This window comes from Rhinatrema bivittatum, chromosome 4, assembly GCF_901001135.1.
Source record: "Rhinatrema bivittatum chromosome 4, aRhiBiv1.1, whole genome shotgun sequence".
NCBI classification, from domain to species: Eukaryota; Metazoa; Chordata; class Amphibia; order Gymnophiona; family Rhinatrematidae; genus Rhinatrema; species Rhinatrema bivittatum.
Window position 1 is genome coordinate 401,770,674 of NC_042618.1, and position 17,989 is coordinate 401,788,662.

General features: G+C 47.7%; 1 protein-coding gene across 1 annotated transcript in view; it reads right to left on the reverse strand.

Annotated features, from left to right (window-relative positions):
• The window catches only part of TMF1 (TATA element modulatory factor 1), a 99,142-nt gene that overhangs the window by 23,102 nt on the left and 58,051 nt on the right, over window positions 1-17,989 (reverse strand). Inside the window, exons 10-11 of the mRNA XM_029601066.1 lie at window positions 17,060-17,216; window positions 5,515-5,707 (exon numbers count right to left, since the gene is read on the reverse strand). Of these exons, the coding sequence (XP_029456926.1) occupies window positions 5,515-5,707; window positions 17,060-17,216 (350 nt within the window). The remainder of the gene's footprint in view (window positions 1-5,514; window positions 5,708-17,059; window positions 17,217-17,989) is intronic.

The window sequence follows — 17,989 nt, forward strand, 5'->3', positions numbered from 1 at the left end:
GTGAATCCCCAACAAACAAAAGCTTGCTGAGAAGGGTTCTGAAAAGGATTGGGATAACATAGTCCAAAATTGTTGAATTACCACACAGTCCCATAAACAGTGTAACAAAGAGGCATTGGGCTGCAAACATTTTGGGCATGATCCTGACTGAGCAATCCCAGCAAGGAAAGCCCTCTTTGGCCAAAAATACATCCTGTGAAGTACCCTAAAGTGCAACTCTCGCATGTACACACTCAGGACTGCTTTCTGAACAACTTGGGCGCTTTGTAGCATGGCCTTGGTTGTAATCTCACACCCTAGATCTTTGGACCAGGCAGCGGAACTACCAGCATATATAGTGTAATGAGAGGACTCATGCAAGTATCTATAGTACATAGATAATTTTACCACCTTAAGTCCACTGAGATGAATAAATCTCTGAAAAGGACCATTAGTTATTGCCCTTGTGCAGGACAACCCCAGTCGTCGAATGTAACTGCTGATTTGTAAGTAAATGAGATAATCAGAGGAACAAAAGCCCAAATTAGTACAGCAATATGAGAATGAGTGAATATGACTAGTTTGTAAATCCATGAATGGAAGCAAATCCATAATTCCTTTTTCATGTAATTTGGTCAAGGTTTTGACAGGTATACCCGCTGGCAAGTCTGGGTTATGCAGCAACGGTAAACAATACGATACCTTCCAATCGAGATGCAAAAATTGTCTAAGAAATTTCCAACAAGTCCGCATTCCCCTTAGAACTAAACTTTGGGAGATATCCCGAGGAATGTTTTCCCCAGTACAATGCAATAAATAAGCTAAATTTCTCGGAAGGTAAGCTGCCTGTTCCAGCCGTAAAATTTCCGAAGAACCACTATAACCCAGCCATTCCCGCAAGGTAGGCAGTAAGCAGGCAATATTGTAATATCTCAGATTCGCTACTCCTAAACCACCCTCTGATTTAGGCGCTAGCAATGTAGTAAAAGCAATCCTGGCCCTTTTGTAGTTCCAGAAAAAAGCACTCAAGAGCTTATATAACAGACGTATGTCCTTGGATTTCAGGTAAAAGGGAACCATCTGCAAAATATATAGAAGTTTAGGAAGCAGGATCATGTTTACCAATGCTATTCTACCCGATAATGATAGGGGAAGTGGTTTCCAACTTTGCAGTTTGGAATGGAAGGTTTTCCATAAGGGAGTAATATTACAACTGTACCAACACATAGGGTCTTTATGTATTTTTATGCCCAGGTATTTAATCGTGTCTTGGGCCCAAAGCAAAGGGAAGTCAGGCCAACTAGGTATAAGAGAACCGGTAATATCTAGGGCTTCTGATTTAGTGAGATTAAGTTTCAGTCCTGAGAAGGTGCCAAAGGTCCGTATTACCTCAAGTAAAACAGGTAAAGTCCGCCTAGCATTGGTGAGCAACATTAGCATGTCATCCGCAAATAACATCATTTTTTGTTCAATATGGCCTGTTTTAATGCCAGTAATGTGCAAGGATTGGTGAATTTTTTGAGTCAAGGGCTCCAAGGATAATATATAGAGGAGAGGGGACAGGGGGCAACCCTGTCTCGTTCCCCGTTCTAAGGTAAATAAAGGAGACGTAGAGCCATTAAGACAAATAAAAGCTTTGGGGTCGCGATACAGCAGTTGAATCGCAGCCAGAAAGGACCCTGAAAAGCCAAATTTCTGCAGTGCAGCAAAGAGATATGGCCAAGCCACGCGATCAAACGCTTTTTCAGCGTCGAAGCTGACCAACAAAGGGTCAACCATATCTTTACGATGGCAGCTCTCTAAGGCGACCAATAGACGGCGGATATTTATCACCGGGCGTCTCCCATACACAAAGCCCGTCTGTTCCGGGGAAATGAGGTCTGGTAATACAAATTTCAATCTATTTGCTAAGATTTTGGCATATATCTTAATATCCTGATTGAGCAAAGAAATGGGGCGGTAAGACCCTGGTTCGGCCGGGTCCTTCCCAGGTTTTGGTAGTATCGTGATAGCTGCTATTTTCATCGTATCTGGTAAGACCCCAGTAGATATCATATGATTGAAAAGTGTAGTTAAGAGCAATACAAGATGTTCACTAAGGGATTTGTAAAATAGGGAGGTCAAACCATCAGGCCCTGGCGACTTATGTAAATGGAGATCTGATATGACTTTCACTATCTCTACGGACGTAATGGGCCTATTAAGAGATTCCCGTTGTAGGTCAGAGAGAGTAGGCAAATGTAAATTCTGAAAAAAGGAAGCCTGATTAGCAACATTTGGCGGCTCTGACGTATATAGGTGTTTATAAAAGTCCTGGAACACCAGTCCTATGTCAGATGTAGTTGTAGCATGCGAGCCATCCTGCTTCTTAATATGAGTGATAAATTTAGAAGGGGTTTTTGTTTTGGACAAACGAGCTAGTAGCCTGCCTGGTTTATTACCATGTAAAAATAGTTTGTGTTTAAAGGAAAATAAATTGCCAGTGGCCTTTTGGTGTAACGTGTCATTTAATACCGCCTGAGTTTGGCGAAATCTAGCTTCCCACAGAGCCGTATTGTTTTTGTTCCACTGAGCCTTATAATATTTCAGCTTCCGCTCCAGAGTTAAAATATGAGCATTCTGCTGTTTCTTTTTTCTAATGGTATATTGAAGGATTTCACCTCTGAGAACTGCTTTGGCAGTTTCCCAGAAGAGGACTGGAGTCCCCATATGTTGCCCATTGAACTCCACAAATTGTTCCCATTTCTCTGTCAAAAATGCTTTAAATGCAGTATCTGTAGCAAGCCACTCCGGCATACGCCATTGAAATAAAGATGGCACATTAGTGGATTCCCCCAGAGTACAAAGTACAGGGCAATGATCTGATATGACTAAGTTCCCAATTGCCGCTGTCTCAACTGTAGAGAACAGGGATTCCGAGATTAATATGTAGTCTATTCTAGACTTAGTCGGATGAGCCCTAGCATAGTGGGTATAATCCTTTTCAGAGGGGTGGAGTGCACGCCACACATCAACAAGCTGTAAGGTACGACATAAAAAAGGTATACCCTTTCCTTTACCCAAGGGATATGTAGGATTAGTTGAACATTTATCCCAAAAGGGATCCGCTAAACAGTTGAAGTCCCCGGCTAAAATAACAGAAGCAGAGCCCGCCTCTGATACCCGTGCCACCAACTGAGCAAAAAACCGATGATCATATTTATTGGGGCCATAAATAGATGCCAGTAAAATAGGGGCACCATATAACACACCTTTAACAAATATGTATCTTCCCTCTGTATCAGACCATTGCGACTCCAGTTTGAATGGAATAGAACCCTTTATGAGTATAGCCACCCCATTTCGTTTACTAGTCCCGGAGGAAAAGAAAACCTGTGTGTACCCCTTTTTATTTTTTAATTTGGTATGTTCGCTATCTCCCATGTGTGTTTCCTGTAGGAAAATGATATCCCCTTTATCTTTATGACACCGGGCAAGCACTTTCTCCCTCTTCACCGGCGTGCCTAATCCGGCAACATTCCAGCTCAGATAATTTACCTTAGGCGCCATGGCAGCAGGCGTTGATGGTAGGATCCAAGAAACAGATTATACATTTGAAAGCCGAACTTAACATTACTACCAAAGCTACTCCACTGAACATATCCCCATAGCATAAAAACACAGCAAAGGGACAATGGGGAGACCCAGAAATCACAAAACAGTGTCCCCTTTACCCGCTTCCATTTGGATTGAAAACTCCCCTGAGCACCCCTTCCCCCCACCCCCCCTCCCATTCCCCGTCCCAAGCACCCCCTGCTCCATCCATTCCTCATCATCTAAACTCTCAGTAAGGAGAGTAGGAGCCAATCCATGTGTTCAGGTGACCACCTCTCATTTGTAAAGTAAATATGACCAAAAATCAGCATCCGATCGAAAGTTAGCAAAATTAAATAAAGTAACAATAAAATAGAACAACATAAAAGAAAATGAAATATGGTATCCCCGTTGAGGACTGAGTCCGAAGAGGAAAAGTGAATTTATCAAATCATTGTCATAAGACGGCCCTTGTGGGAGCTTACGAAGCTCAGTCAAAACAAATAATAAAAGAGACCATCGCTGCAGCAGGGTCCCCGCATAACAAGAATTCAGGGCATCTCCCCCCGGGAACGCACCAGGGGTAGGAACTTAAACACCTTTCCCCACGGGGAACTCAACGAGGCAGGTCCAAACCCGCGTTTTGCCAAAATAGCTGGCATGCATCAAAACGTGTCGCCGAAAAGCCTCCCGTAGTAAATGCTCAAGACGAAGCTGTCTCTCCGGTACTCTCGCTGGGCATAAGATGAGCTGACTGAAGGTACTTTTGTGCGTCGGGAACAGATTCAAAGGCCTGTGACTGTCCCTCGTGCCAAATGCGTAATCTGGCCGGGTACTGCAACGCAAACCGTACCTGTTTGGCCGCAAGCTGCGAACATACTTGCCCAAATTCCTTTCGTTTGGCAGCAACCCTCGCTGAAAAATCTTGAAAGATTCTAACTTGCTCGTTTTGAAATTTAAGGGGAGAGATCTTCCGAGATGCCTGCCAGATTCGCTGACGATCCGCAAAGTCCAGGATGCGAGCTATCACTACTCGAGCGCGCTGATTCGGGCCGGCCTTATTGCCCAGGCGGTGGGCCCGCTCTATTTTTAAAGAAGCTAACTGCTCCGGGATATTAAGCGCCGCCGGGAGCCACTTGGTAAGCTGATCCGCCAGATCCTGATCCAGTATAGATTCTGGTATCCCGATGAAGCGCAAATTATTGCGCCTCGAACGGTTTTCCATGTCCTCGATGCGATCCTCTTGAGTCTGGATCTGTTTCTCCATTTTGAGAATCTTGCCGACCGTGGCCAACGCTTCATCCTCCACAACTCCCACTCGAAGTTCTAACGTTTCAACTCGCGGGGGAAGTTCGGCTAGCGCTGTTTGTAATGTAGTCAATTGTTCGGAGATCTTGTCCAGTTTGTGGGCCAAAGCCGCTATGACCGCATTCGTTAAAGCCAAAATCGCCGCTTCATCTGCTAAGCCCGCGATCGTTTTTTCCCCTGCGGCGGCCATTTTGTCCTCTCCCAACTTAGCTTTTTCTTTGTCCTTTTTCACTAATTTGGGAAACATGGCGACCGGCGATTTGCTCATGTAACGATCGATATTCATAGGTAGAGTTGTCAGATGATCTTATGAGCTTAGAAAGCTGCGGATGCCGTAGATTCGTAAAGGATCTCGAGGTGGTCACCTGGAGCTGGGGCAGACACGTCTATCCCAGATCACCACATCACGTGACTCCCTTATGTGGTGTTTAAATCTCATGTACATCATATTTGAATAATTTTTCATGCTACTCCAATTACATCTTACCAACTGTCATCCAAAACAAAAGTAAAATACCAGTTCACAGAACTAGCTTCTGACTAATGATTCTTCATAACTTTTTTTTTAATCCAGAAATCAAATCGTATTTTTGCCATTTACATTTTTCAAAACCTTGATGCAGTCACACAAAATATTTGACAAATGACACCTACCTACTGCTGTCTTCTTCTATTTTGGTGAACCGGGATTTTTCCACCTCTAGCTGAGCCTGCAGCCGGTTCCTTTCTTGTCTCAGCAGGCTGTTCTGTGATTCAGCAGCAGAAATCTGAGTTTTAAAGGAACGAAGCTCCTCTGTAGCAGCGCGCTCCTTCTCTACTGCTGCTGCCAGCAAAGTCTGAGCTTCAACTATTGAAAAAATAGGAAAATTGGTTCTTACCTGCTAATTTTTGTTCCTGAAGTACCACGGATCAGTCCAGACAAGTGGGTTTATGCATCCCTACCAGCAGATGGAGGCAGAGAGTACCACCTGCAGTCCCTCAGTATTGACCTGTACCCAAGCCAAGATGTCCACCTTGACAAACCCCAATAAACCTTAGGCAAACAGAGACTTAAAGTTGGAGACCCCTGCAGACTAGGCCCCCTTGATTTAACACAAACATACCAAATTATGTACAGTTTTCATTACTTTGATGATCATCAATCAGCTTAGCCATATCCAGAAGCGAGGAAGTCATTCGTCAGAAGCGAGACGGGTCTGTGGTACTTCAGGAATGAAATTAGCAGGTAAGAACCAATTTTCCTTTCCTGTTCATACCCCGGATCAGTCCAGATGAGTGGAATGTACCGAAGCCACTCTATTCTGGGCAGGAACCTGAAAGACCAGCACGCAATACACTCTCCCCAAACGTCGCTTCCTCAGGAGCTTACACATCTAAGCGCTAATGTTTGGTAAAAGTGTGACGAGAAGACCATGTCGCCGCACGACAGATCTCCTGCGGAGAAAGCAGTTGACATTCCACCCACAAGGTCGCCTCCTTTAACCAGCGAGCAATGGTGCCATTGGAAGCCTTATTTCCCTTCTTTGCTTCACTGAGCAGGACAAACAGATGATCCGATCTCCAAAAGGGATTTGTCACCTTGAGAAATCACAAAAGGATACGAATCACATCCAATAAGTGAAGTTTCCTAGCCATCGAGGAATCAGCTGTCAAGTTCGGAAAAGCCAGAAGCTCTACCACCTGATTACGGTGAAAGGAGGACACTACCTTCGGCAAAAAAGAAGGAACCATGTGTAAAGCAATCCCATCGTCCAAAAAAAAAAAACAAAAAAAAAACAGAGGAAAGGATCCCTACACGACAACACTTGCAGCTCAGAAATTTGCCTGGCCGAACAGATGGCCCCAGGAAAACAGTCTTCATGGTTAAATCCTTCAATGACGCCCTCCGCATTGGCTCAAAAGGGGCCACAAGCACCCAAAGAACCAAATTCAAATTCCACGCCGGACAGATCTTCTGCACTGAAGGACACAGATGCTTCGCCCCTTTCAGGAAACGAGCCACACATGGATGAGATGCTAGCGGTCTTCCCTGAATCCTAACATGCAGGGAAACCAAAGGGAATTATATGCTAATCCCTTAGACAATCCGCTCTGCAGGAAGGCCAAGATCTGCGGGATGTCCACCTCTAAGGGCTACACTCTATTCAGCAAACACCAGGATTCAAAAACTCTCCACACCCGGACATAAGCCACTGAAGTAGAAGGTCTCCTTGCCTGAAGCAAAGTTGTAATCACCAGCTCCGAATATCCCTTCAAACAGAGCCACTGCCTCTCAAAAGCCAAGCTGCTAGACAGAAGCAATCCTCCCGGTCTGAAAATACAGGTCCCTGTCAAAGTAACCCTGAGAGATGAGCCAGCGAACGGGCCCCTTCTACCGCCAGACACAGAAGGTCTGAAAACCACAGCCGATGTGGCCACTCTGGTGCCACCAGAATCACTCGGATGAATCTCCATGCGCCGCTGCACACATCCTATGAACAGCCACAGAGGAAACATGTACAGCAAGAAGTGTGTCGGCCACGGTTGCAGAACATTGATGCTCTCCGATCCGACCTCTCATCTGCAACTGAAAATGTGATCTGTTTTCGCATTTGCTAGAGTTACCATGAGGTCTATCCCTGGATTGCCCCACTTTGCTTGCAGCAAGAAGAAGGCTTCTGTCGACAACTCCCATTCCCCCATATCCAGACGCTGTCTGCTGAGGAAGTCCGGCTGCACATTGTCCATTCCGGCCACATGGGAAGGCAGCTAGTCTCTCCAGATGTTTCTCCGCCCACACGAACAGCTCCTGAGCCTCCAGTGCCATTAGACGACTCTTCGTTCCGCCTTGACGATTGATGTATGCTTTCGTCGCATTGTCCGAGAATACACACAGTGACTTGTCCCACACAAGCGGAAGAAATGCCAACAAGGCCTTGCACACCGCCTTGGTTTCCAGTCGATTGATTGACCAAGCCACCTCCTCTGATGACCACTGACCCTGGGCCAATTTCCCTTGACAAACTGCCCCCCACATCCAGAGAGGCTGGCATCCGTGATTACGGGTACCCAGTTGGATATTTCCAGAACCATTTCCTTCTCCAGATTGTGCCACAACAGCCACCACGAAAGACTGGACTTGGCATCCTCTGGCAATGGTAAAGGAAGCTGAAATTCCTCTGACAGCAGATTCCACTGAGATAACAGAGCCCCCTGTAGAGGACACATGTGAGCAAAGGCCCATGACACTAAATCCAGCATAGAAGCTATGGACCCCCAGGACTGCAGGTAATCCCAGACCTTGGGCACCAACAGGCTCAGCAACCAAAGAACCTGACTCTGCAGCTTAAGGACTCTCTGAAGTCAAGAACACCTTCCCCAGCCAGGTATTGAAGCAAGCGCCCAGATACTCAAAAGATTGAGTCTGCTTCAGATAACTCTTTGCAAGATTCGTCACTCAGCCCAACGCCCCCAGAAGCTGGAATACCCGTTGAACTGAGCAACCACACTCTACCTCAGACTTCGCTAGTATAAGCCAATCATCCAGGTACGGGTGTACCAGGATACTCTCCTTCCTGAGTGCTGCCACCACTACCACCATCACCTTTGTGAATGTGCGTGGCACCGTCGCCAACCGAAAGGGAAGAGCTCGAAACTGGAAATGTTCTCCCAGAACCATGAATCTCAGAAACTGCTGATGTTCGGGTCGAATGGGGATATGAAAAAACAGACCTTCAACAGGTCCAAGGGCACTAGAAACTCTCCTTTACGTACTGCCACTACCACTGTGCGTGTCTCCATCCGAAAACGCGGCACCTGGAAGGCAGCATTTACCTTCTGCAGATTGAGAATGGGGCTAAAGGTCTCCTCCTTCTTTGGCACCATGAATTACACAGAATACCTGCCCTGACCCCTCTCCTTGTCCGGTATCACTAGACCCCCTTGAAGCTGCTCAGGATCATCCAGGCTATCCGACGAATCGCCCTCTTCCAGGGTTCACCCAAGTCCCAGCATCCGCAGGATTCCTCTTGACTCCACAGGCCCTCTAGTCTTTTTGGCCATTCAGGACTTCCTAGGCCTCCTCTTTGCTCCTGAGGGGGCACCAGAACAATGGCACATAGAAGTTGCAAGGGCTGAAGCGTATCCCTCACCACCTCCTGCTTGCTCAGGGAGATCCAACAGGAGACTACAAAGGTGTCCCTGAGCAGTCGAGAAAATTCTAAGGCGTAACAGTCTCTTATCACCTCTAGGACCCACTGGTCTGATGTTATTCTGGCCCACTCCTCATAAAAAAAGAGTCTCCTTCCGATAACTTCCAGAGAGGAGCGGACTACCACACCTTCATTGTCCAACCTTGCTTCCACTCCCCTCTTGGGATCCACCATCCCTTGGGGATCTCCGCTGATTCCGAAAGGGCTGCAGTCTGCCCGAACTCTGTTTCTGTGATTCCGGCGCAGGGGCTCTGCCCGCTCAAAGTCTCCTAGCCTCTCGAAATCTGGCTTGTGGCAGAAAGGACTTCCTAGAACCCTTCCTGTCTTCAGGTAACTTAAGTACATAAGAACATGCAATACTGGGTCAGACCAAGGGTCCATCAAGCCTAGCATCCTATGTCCAACAGTGGCTAATCCAGGCTACAAGTACCTGGCAAGTATCCAAAACACTAAGTATATCCCATGCTACTAATGCTAGTAATAGCAGTGGCTATTTTCTAAGTCAACTTGATTAATAACAAGTAATGGACTTCTTGACTTTTGACTCTCCCAACTGCTTCACGAGCTGCTCCAAGTCCTCCCCAAAGAGGATCTTCCCCCTGAAGGGGAAGTTCGACAGCTGGGCCTTAGACCACACGTCCGCCAACCAAATTCGCAGCCACAAGAGCCCTCGCGCCACCAACGCAGAGACCACACTCCTGGCAGAAGTCCGGACCATGTCATACAGAGCATCGGCCACATAGGCCATATTCGCCTCTAAACGGGCCACCTGCACCGCTTCAGATGTCATTTCTGAATGCTTGTCATACACCTTCTGCACCCAGGACAAACAGGCTCTTTGCATCAGATTTCCATACACTGCTGCCCGAAGGGTCAAAGCTGAGACTTCAAAAAGTCGCTTGAGCAGGATCTCCTACTTCCTATCCTGGAGATCCTTGAGAGCCGCTGCTCATCACCGGGATGGTAGTCTTCTTAGTAACTGCTAACACGGCTGCATCCACCTTGGGAATTCTCCATGACTCCAAGGTCTGTTCCGGCAAGGGATATAATTTCCCCATAGCTCTCGTGACCTTCAGGCCTGCTTCTGGAGATTCCCACTTTGATTTGGAAACAAAGTGGTAGAGGGTCCCCGCAATCCCTCCAGGAGCAGGTTCATCCCTTCCTTGCCAGATTCTACCTGGACGGCTTTAATGCTGAGCTCCTCCAGAACCTGGGGAATCAATGGACCCAGTACCTCTCTCCGAAACGGACTACTCGCGGGCCATCTTCTTCCGTGACCGGAACCACATCCGGATCCTGAGCGTCCAGCTCCTGCATGGGGTCCCCCCCCAAAAAAAAACTTCCAATGGATCCCAGTCCAGGTTCTGCCTCGGAACTCCCAGGGCACTAACAGGGCCCTTGTCCGTTACCACCGAACCCCCTTGAACCTGCTCAGGATCATCCAGGCTATCTGATGAATTGCCCTCCTCTGGGATTCACCCGAGTCCCAACATCTGCAGGATCCCTCCTGACTCCACAGGCCCTCCAGGACTTCCTAGGCAAGGATCTCTTTGCCCTTAATGCCTTCCTAGCTAAATAGCCTTATGAAGGAGAAGGACAAAACCTGTGGAAAAGGCCTCTGGGTCCGAGGAGGAAGAGTCCTGATCGGCTCCCCCTAATGAGCCCCACCCAGTCCCCTGCCACCAGCAGGGTCCTTTCCAACAGGAAAGAGTGTGGGAGAGAAATCCCGAGGCTCAGAAATGGCAGTCTGCACTTCTGCATGTGCTGCCAAAAAGGCCGCCGGCTCCTTTGACCCCCCTCCCCCCGCCGGAGCCTCATGAGCTGACCCAGCCGCCTACACTTTCTCACCGCTCCCCGGGGGTCCCGTCCCTGAGGAACATTCACAGCAAAACGAGGCCGCATCAAGGCGAGTTTGCCTCAGACCGCAGTCGCCGCAAAGTTTGCCATGCTGAGCAGGAGCCGGCATGTCGGGGCAGTCGGGCATGCACATGCGGTCAGGCCTAAAAATATACTCTGCCACCGCAATCGCACTCACTGCTGTCCTGATGCTGAAATTCAGCACTCACTTGACCCTGATGAAGGCAAGCAATTCAGCCCACTCCCTCTGGCCTGCCTCTTGGCAGGAAAACAAATACTTACCTGCTTCTCGGCCCTGCCCAGAGCCGCTGCTGCCAATTTCCCTGCTTCACCTCTTTTTTTTTTTTTTTTTAACTAAATTAAAGAGACAGGCCACAACCAACCAAGGAGACAGAACTACTCCCCTGCTTCTGGAGATAGGAAGCTGAGGAATCAGGCTACAGAGGGAAACAAGAGCCCAGAGGGGGAGAGGGAACCTGCCAAAAAGGGCTGAGTCCTGATAAGGATAACCAAACCCACACCCCCCTCCCCGCGTGCCCTGCTCCACCCGAGGGATAGCCCAAGAAGGAACCTAACACCTCAGGGAGCCTACTCCTCTTATCTTATCTTTTTCAAACACTTCCAGACTGCAGGTTTGCACCTCTACCATCTGCTGGAGACAGAGAAATACTGAGGGACTGCAGGTGGCACTCTTGGTTATGTAGCAGTGCCTCAAAGTTTTGTTCTCTACCTCCATATGTTGGTAGGGATGCATAAACCCACTCGTCTGGACTTATCCGGTGTATGAACAGGAAACATATTTACTACTTGGATTTGAATCTCGCTTTTTTAATATGAAATTCACTCAAAGCAGATTACAATACATTAGAAATGTAACTTGTGAATGAGTAATTTGTAGCATCACATTACAAAGGTGTGAACAGTTTTGAGAGGCAGCAATATCACAATATAATTTGACAAAACATTATGAGGGGTTTTTTTTTATATGTATATATTCATTTTTATTACAATTTTTACAGTCTGTGCATAAAGCAAAACCAGAGGTACCCAGACATACAAAACTATTTAACAATTAAGTGATATAGGTACCATTAATAAACTAATAAAATAAATCTTAAAGCCAGAGGTCTATTTCTTGATAAACATGTGGTGTGATCATCCATTAATGAAAAGATTTTTGTGTATGATAAAGGAAAATATAGAAAGCATTACAGGGGTAGCACTTTCCTTAACAACACAAACATTATTGCTAAATTTGAATCTAGGCCTATAGCACAGCTAAATATTTCAGATGCACAGGAATTGAGCACACAATTCACCCAACAAAATAAGGAAGGAAGGAAAAGGAAAATTGGTTCTTACCTGCTAATTTTCATTCCTGTAGTACCACGGATCAGTCCAGACCGTGGGTTGAGCCTCCTGTCCAGCAGATGGAGACAAACCAAAACTGAAAGGGTATCCTATATATCAGGAGAGAGCCTACCCTGCATCCCCTTCAGTATAACCATTGTCAAAGCAGAAAAGTATAAAGACAACGAGTATAAGGTCAAGCAAGTAACAAGATAACTAATAAAACTGTTAAACAATTGAACAATAGAACAATTGAGTGAACTCTGTAAATGATCACTCTTGTATAAAATATCCATGGTCATCTTGAGAGATGCTTCTGGTGCCTGCAATGATAATCCAAGAAAAAACATCCAGAGATACCTGTAAAGACAAAAAGAAACTTCGAGCGGACAGACCGAGACAACACGGGAGGGCATCCGGACTGATCCGTGGTACTACAGGAACGAAAATTAGCAGGTAAGAACCAATTTCCTTTCCCTGTACGTACCCAGATCAGTCCAGACCGTGGGATGTACCAAAGCTTCCTTAAACAGGGTGGGACTGAGACAGTCGCGCTCGAAGAACGTGCCGTACAAAGGACCCAAATATTGGGGCCCGAACATCCAGACGGTAATGACGAGCAAAAGTGTGCAGGGATTTCCAAGTAGCCACCCTGCATATCTCCTGAGGAGAGACCGACTGACTCTCCACCCACAACGTTGCCTGAGAACGCAAAGAATGAGCCTTAAGCCTGTCGGGAACCGCTCGTCCCTGAGAGATATACGCTGAGGCAATGGCCTCTTTCAACTAACGCGCAATTGTAGCCTTAGAAGCCTTGTTGCCCCTATTAGGACCACTCCAGAGAACAAAAAGATGATCCGAAACACAGAAGTCATTGGTAACCTGAAGGTAGCACAATAGGACCTGCTTCACATCAAGACGCCTAAGATCACCTCCTGCCGTACCTGCTATGTCTTCAGGAGCAAAAGCCGGGAGTTCCACCGACTGGTTGACGCAAAAGGAAGAAACAACCTTAGGCAAGAAGGAGGGCACCGTCTTGACAGAAACTCCTGAATCCGAGAAACGAAGGAAGGGCTATCTACAAGACAACACCTGAATCTCTGACATCCGTCTGGCGGAGGAGATGGAAACCAGAAAAACAGTCTTAAGCGTCAAATCTTTAAGGGTAGCCCGGCGGAGAGGTTCAAAGGGAGCCTCGCAAAGGGCCCGGAGGACCAAATTAAGACTCCACGAAGGACAAGTAGCCCGCACAGGCGGTTTCAAATGCTTAGCCCCTTTAAGGAAACGAAGGATATCCGGATGAGTCGCTACCGAATATCCATCTACTCTGCCTAGGAGGGAACCAACGGCAGACACCTGGACCTGCAGAGAGCTGAACGACAAACCTTTCGATGCCTCTGGAGAAAGGAAAGAACATGGGATATCTGAGCCTTACGGGCCGACATGTCTGATTCCGCACAGACAGTCTAAAAAATCTTCCATACCCGGACATAGGCCAGAGAGGTAGACAGTTTCCTGGACTACAGCAAGATGGAGATAACTTCCTCCTTATACTCTTTCTTTCTCAGGCGTCACCATTCAAAAGCCAGGCCGCTAGACAGAAGCGATCTGCCTGGTTGAAAGATACGGGACCCTGTCGAAGAAGGCGGGGCAGATGACCGAGGCGAAAAGGACCGTCCGTCGCTAGGTTCACCAGATCCGCGAACCACAGTCTGCAGGGCCATTCGGGCACCACGAGAACGACTGGTCCCATGTGAAGTTCTATTCTTCTGAGAACCTTTCCCACTAGGGGCCATGGAGGAAACACGTAGAGAAGAACCCCTTGAGGCCAGGGAAGGACCAGGGCATCCACTCCTTCGGAGCAGTGCTCCCTCCAGCGGCTGAAGAATCTGGGAGCTTTGACATTGCCCAGGGTCGCCATTAGGTCCAGATGGGGAGGGCCCCACCTGCGAATAATCAGATCCATCGCACCGGACAATTCCCACTCTCCGGGATCGAGACATTGATGACTAAGAAAATTGGCTTGAACGTTCTCCTTGCCTGCTATGTGGGAGGCCGCGAGGCGCTCCAGGTGCCGCTCCGCCCAGGTAAGTAGCTTGCTGGCCTTGAGAGCTACCAGGTGACTTCTGCTGCCCCCCTGGCGGTTGATATAGGCCACTGTGGTGGAATTGTCTGATAGTACGCACACCACTCTGCGACAAATCAGAGGAAGAAAGACCTTGAGGGCCAGGCGCACCGCTCAAGCCTCCAGGCGATTGATGTGCCAGCGGGACTGGGCGGGAGACCAGTATCCCTGTGAGGCCTGGGATTGACAGATCACTCCCCACCCGAAGAGACTGGCATCCATCATCATCACTATCCAATGCGGAGTCAGAAAGGGCATTCCCTTCAGGAGGTGCGCTAGCGATAGCCACCATTGTATGTCGATGATGGTACAGTCGGAGAGAGGTAGGGGCGTCTGGAACTGCTCGGAAACTGGTTTCCAGCAGGAAAGCAAAGCTTTCTGTAATGGTCGCATATGCGCAAAAGCCCAGGGGACAAGGTCAATAGTAGAGGCCATGGACCCCAGTAACTGAAGGTAATCCCATGCCGTAGGGAGCGGAAGCGAGAGCAGTTTGTGCACTTGGTCCATAAGTTTGAGCACCCGAGCGTCCAGGAGGAACACCTTGCCGACTCAGGTATCAAAGCATGCCCCCAGGAATTCCAGGACTTGGGAGGGCTGAAGGCTGCTCTTGGAGAAATTGACTATCCAACCGAGGGAGGAGAGGCGAGCCAAGACCCGGCCGACAGCTAGTCTGCAGAGAGTCATCGACTTGGCCCGCACCAGCCAGTCATCCAGGTAAGGATGGACTAGGATCCCTTCTCGGCGGAGGGCTGCTGCCACCACCACCATGACCTTGGTAAAGGTGCGTGGAGTGGTGGCGAGGCCGAAGGGCAGAGCCCGAAATTGGAAGTGCTGGCCCAGGATGTGGAAACAGATATTTCTGATGCTCATACCGGATAGGTATGTGGAGACAGGCTTCCGTCAGGTCGAGGGAGGTCAGATATTCGCCCGGATGAACTGCCACTATCACCGCCTGAAGGGTTTCCATCGGATGTGGGGTACCTTGAGGGCCCGATTGACCCTCTTGAGATCCAAGACTGGACGGAAAGAATCGTCCTTCTTTAGTATGACAAAGTACATGGAATATTGGCTGATGTCTTGTTCCTCCAGCGGGACTGGGACAATGGCTCCCAAAGCTTGAAGTCTGGCGAGAGTCTGACAAACAGCCATCTGCTTCCGAGGACCGCAAGGGGAAACCAAGTAGAGGTCCGGCAGATCTCGAGCAAACTCTAACACGTAACCTTTCTCTATCACCTTGAGGACCTATTGGTCTGATGTGATTTTGGCCCATTCCTCCAGAAAACGGGAGAGACATCCACCTAAGTCGGGAACGGAGGAATGGGCCAGCCGGATCTCATTGGGAGGCGGGCTTTGCAGAGGAATGTTGCGGGTTACCATTCCGGAAGGTGTGGCAGCCACGAAAGGAATGAGACCATGTCTGAGATCTGGAGGAGTTTCCTCTGGGAAAGGAGCCCCTCGCCCTGTTGGTATATCTCCTATGTCCCCTGAAGCGAGAACGCGTAGGGAAGGAAGACCTAGGCTGTTTAGGGCGGTCCTCCAGTAGCTTTTGAATCTTGTTCTCACCCAAGTTTTAATAAGCTGATCTAGGTCCTTGCCAAAAAGCAACTTACCCTTGAAAGGAAGTGTGCCCAGCTGAGACTTAGAAGAGGAGTCCGCCAACCAGTTGCGCAGCCAGAGGAGGCGTCTGGCTGACACTGCTGATACCATCACCTTGGCCTGCACCCGGAGTAAATCATAGAGGGTGTCCGCTCCATACGCCACTGCCCCCTGGATGCTGAGCAATTGTTGGACCCACCTAAGATTTGCCCGCTGCATGAGACTGCTGCAGATAGTTGCCCGGACACCGAGAGCCAAGACTTTGAAGATACGCTTAAGATAAAATATATTTTTATTTTATTATTTATTTTTTTTAACAGGGGGATGGGCTTCCCTGTAGGCACTACCGGGGAATTAAGGTGTCCCGGGGCTCAAGGCAGTTTCTGAGGGGGAGGGACTGGACCACCAGTATCACCCCAGCACCGGGAAGGGAGCCTAGACTGAGAGAACTCAAGGGGCAAGCCCCTCTAGGCCCCCCAAGAGCGAGGGGACAGCACTGTCCCCTGAGACAGAGTTAAGACTACAAACAGTGTAAAAAAAAATAAAAATTTTTTTTTTACTTTAATTAGACATAGAAATTAATACTTGCTTGAACTTTGAAAGATAGTTAGCAAAAGACCCCGCAGGGTATAGATAAAGAATTGAAGTAAGGGAACTGCAAGTTGAGCTGCCGGCATCTGCTGGAGATAGACAAATACTGAAGGGATGCAGGGTAGGCTCTGTCCTGATATAGGATACCCTTTCAGTTTTGGTCTGTCTCCATCTGCTGGACAGGAGGCTCAACCTACGGTCTGGACTGATCCGGGTACGTATAAGAAATTCAAGTTAAACATTTTTAGTCCCACAAATTTCACAGTCCCACCCACCCAAAACAGGCACAAGTGACAAACTTCTACTACCCAAACCTGAATAAAGGAGTGTGGTTGCCATACATATAGAAATACAATACATACTGTACTGACCTTTATTTCTACTGCCAAAGCCAAAGGATCGGGAACATGATTGCATCTGCAGTGACATTGGTCCCTTCCAGGCTGCTAAACACTAAGCGTTAGTATATAAGATGCATGGCTGCTCTTACCGAGTCTATCAGAAAGATTCTTCTCCACCTTTTCCCAAGACGTTGTTTGTGCTCCCAGTGTTGCCTGTAGATTTTCTATCTGTCGCAGCAATGGTCTTGTAGCAGAAGTAACGCTTTGACTCAGCTCCTGATTCCGATGCTCTGCTTCCTGAAGCCTCTGTATCAATGGTTTTGATGTCAACCATAAGTACATTTGAATTTTCCAAACAATTTAAATTGAATTTTGGATTTCTATTTTGCCGTTCATGGCTAGACAATCACTTCAAATTAAATTACAATAAAGTTCACGGTAGGTTTTACATGTTAGATCAGAGTAATGTGGAAAGGCAGCTTTATGACAAATACAGCAAATAGAACAGAATCAAGGAAAATAGGTAAATGCTCAGTTTCATAGTTAAGGCTAGGGAGTTCTATAGTTGGGTGCCCAAATGTCAGCCTAGTACAGGAAAACAAAGGAAGCACTGATGATCCCCTTTGTATAGGAATATGAAGATAAGCTTCCAGCAAGTCTAGGGAGGTCAAAAACACTTCCTTCTGAACCACCCAAAGTACTGACCACAAAATCTCCATCCTGAAATGAAACATCTTCAAAAACTCACAGACTTGTTTCAGATAGAAGGACCCTTCCTTCTTTGGGACCACAAAGTAAATGGAATAATGTCCAAGTCCTTCCTCAGATTGAAGACTGTGATCCCTTTGGCACTGGGATCATGAATCTCAATCTGAGGAGCATTTCAAGAGTTCCTTTACTGCCTTCTGATTCTTGGTGAAACCAAAGGAAGAAACCATAAAGTCATCCTTGACATCGTCAATGATGCACTGATCTGATGTAATTTGGGACCACCTCTGATAAAATGGGACAGACAGCTGCTTATCTCTAGGATTGGAAAGAGGGCCCCCAAAACACTCATTGTGCTGGCTTAGAGTTTC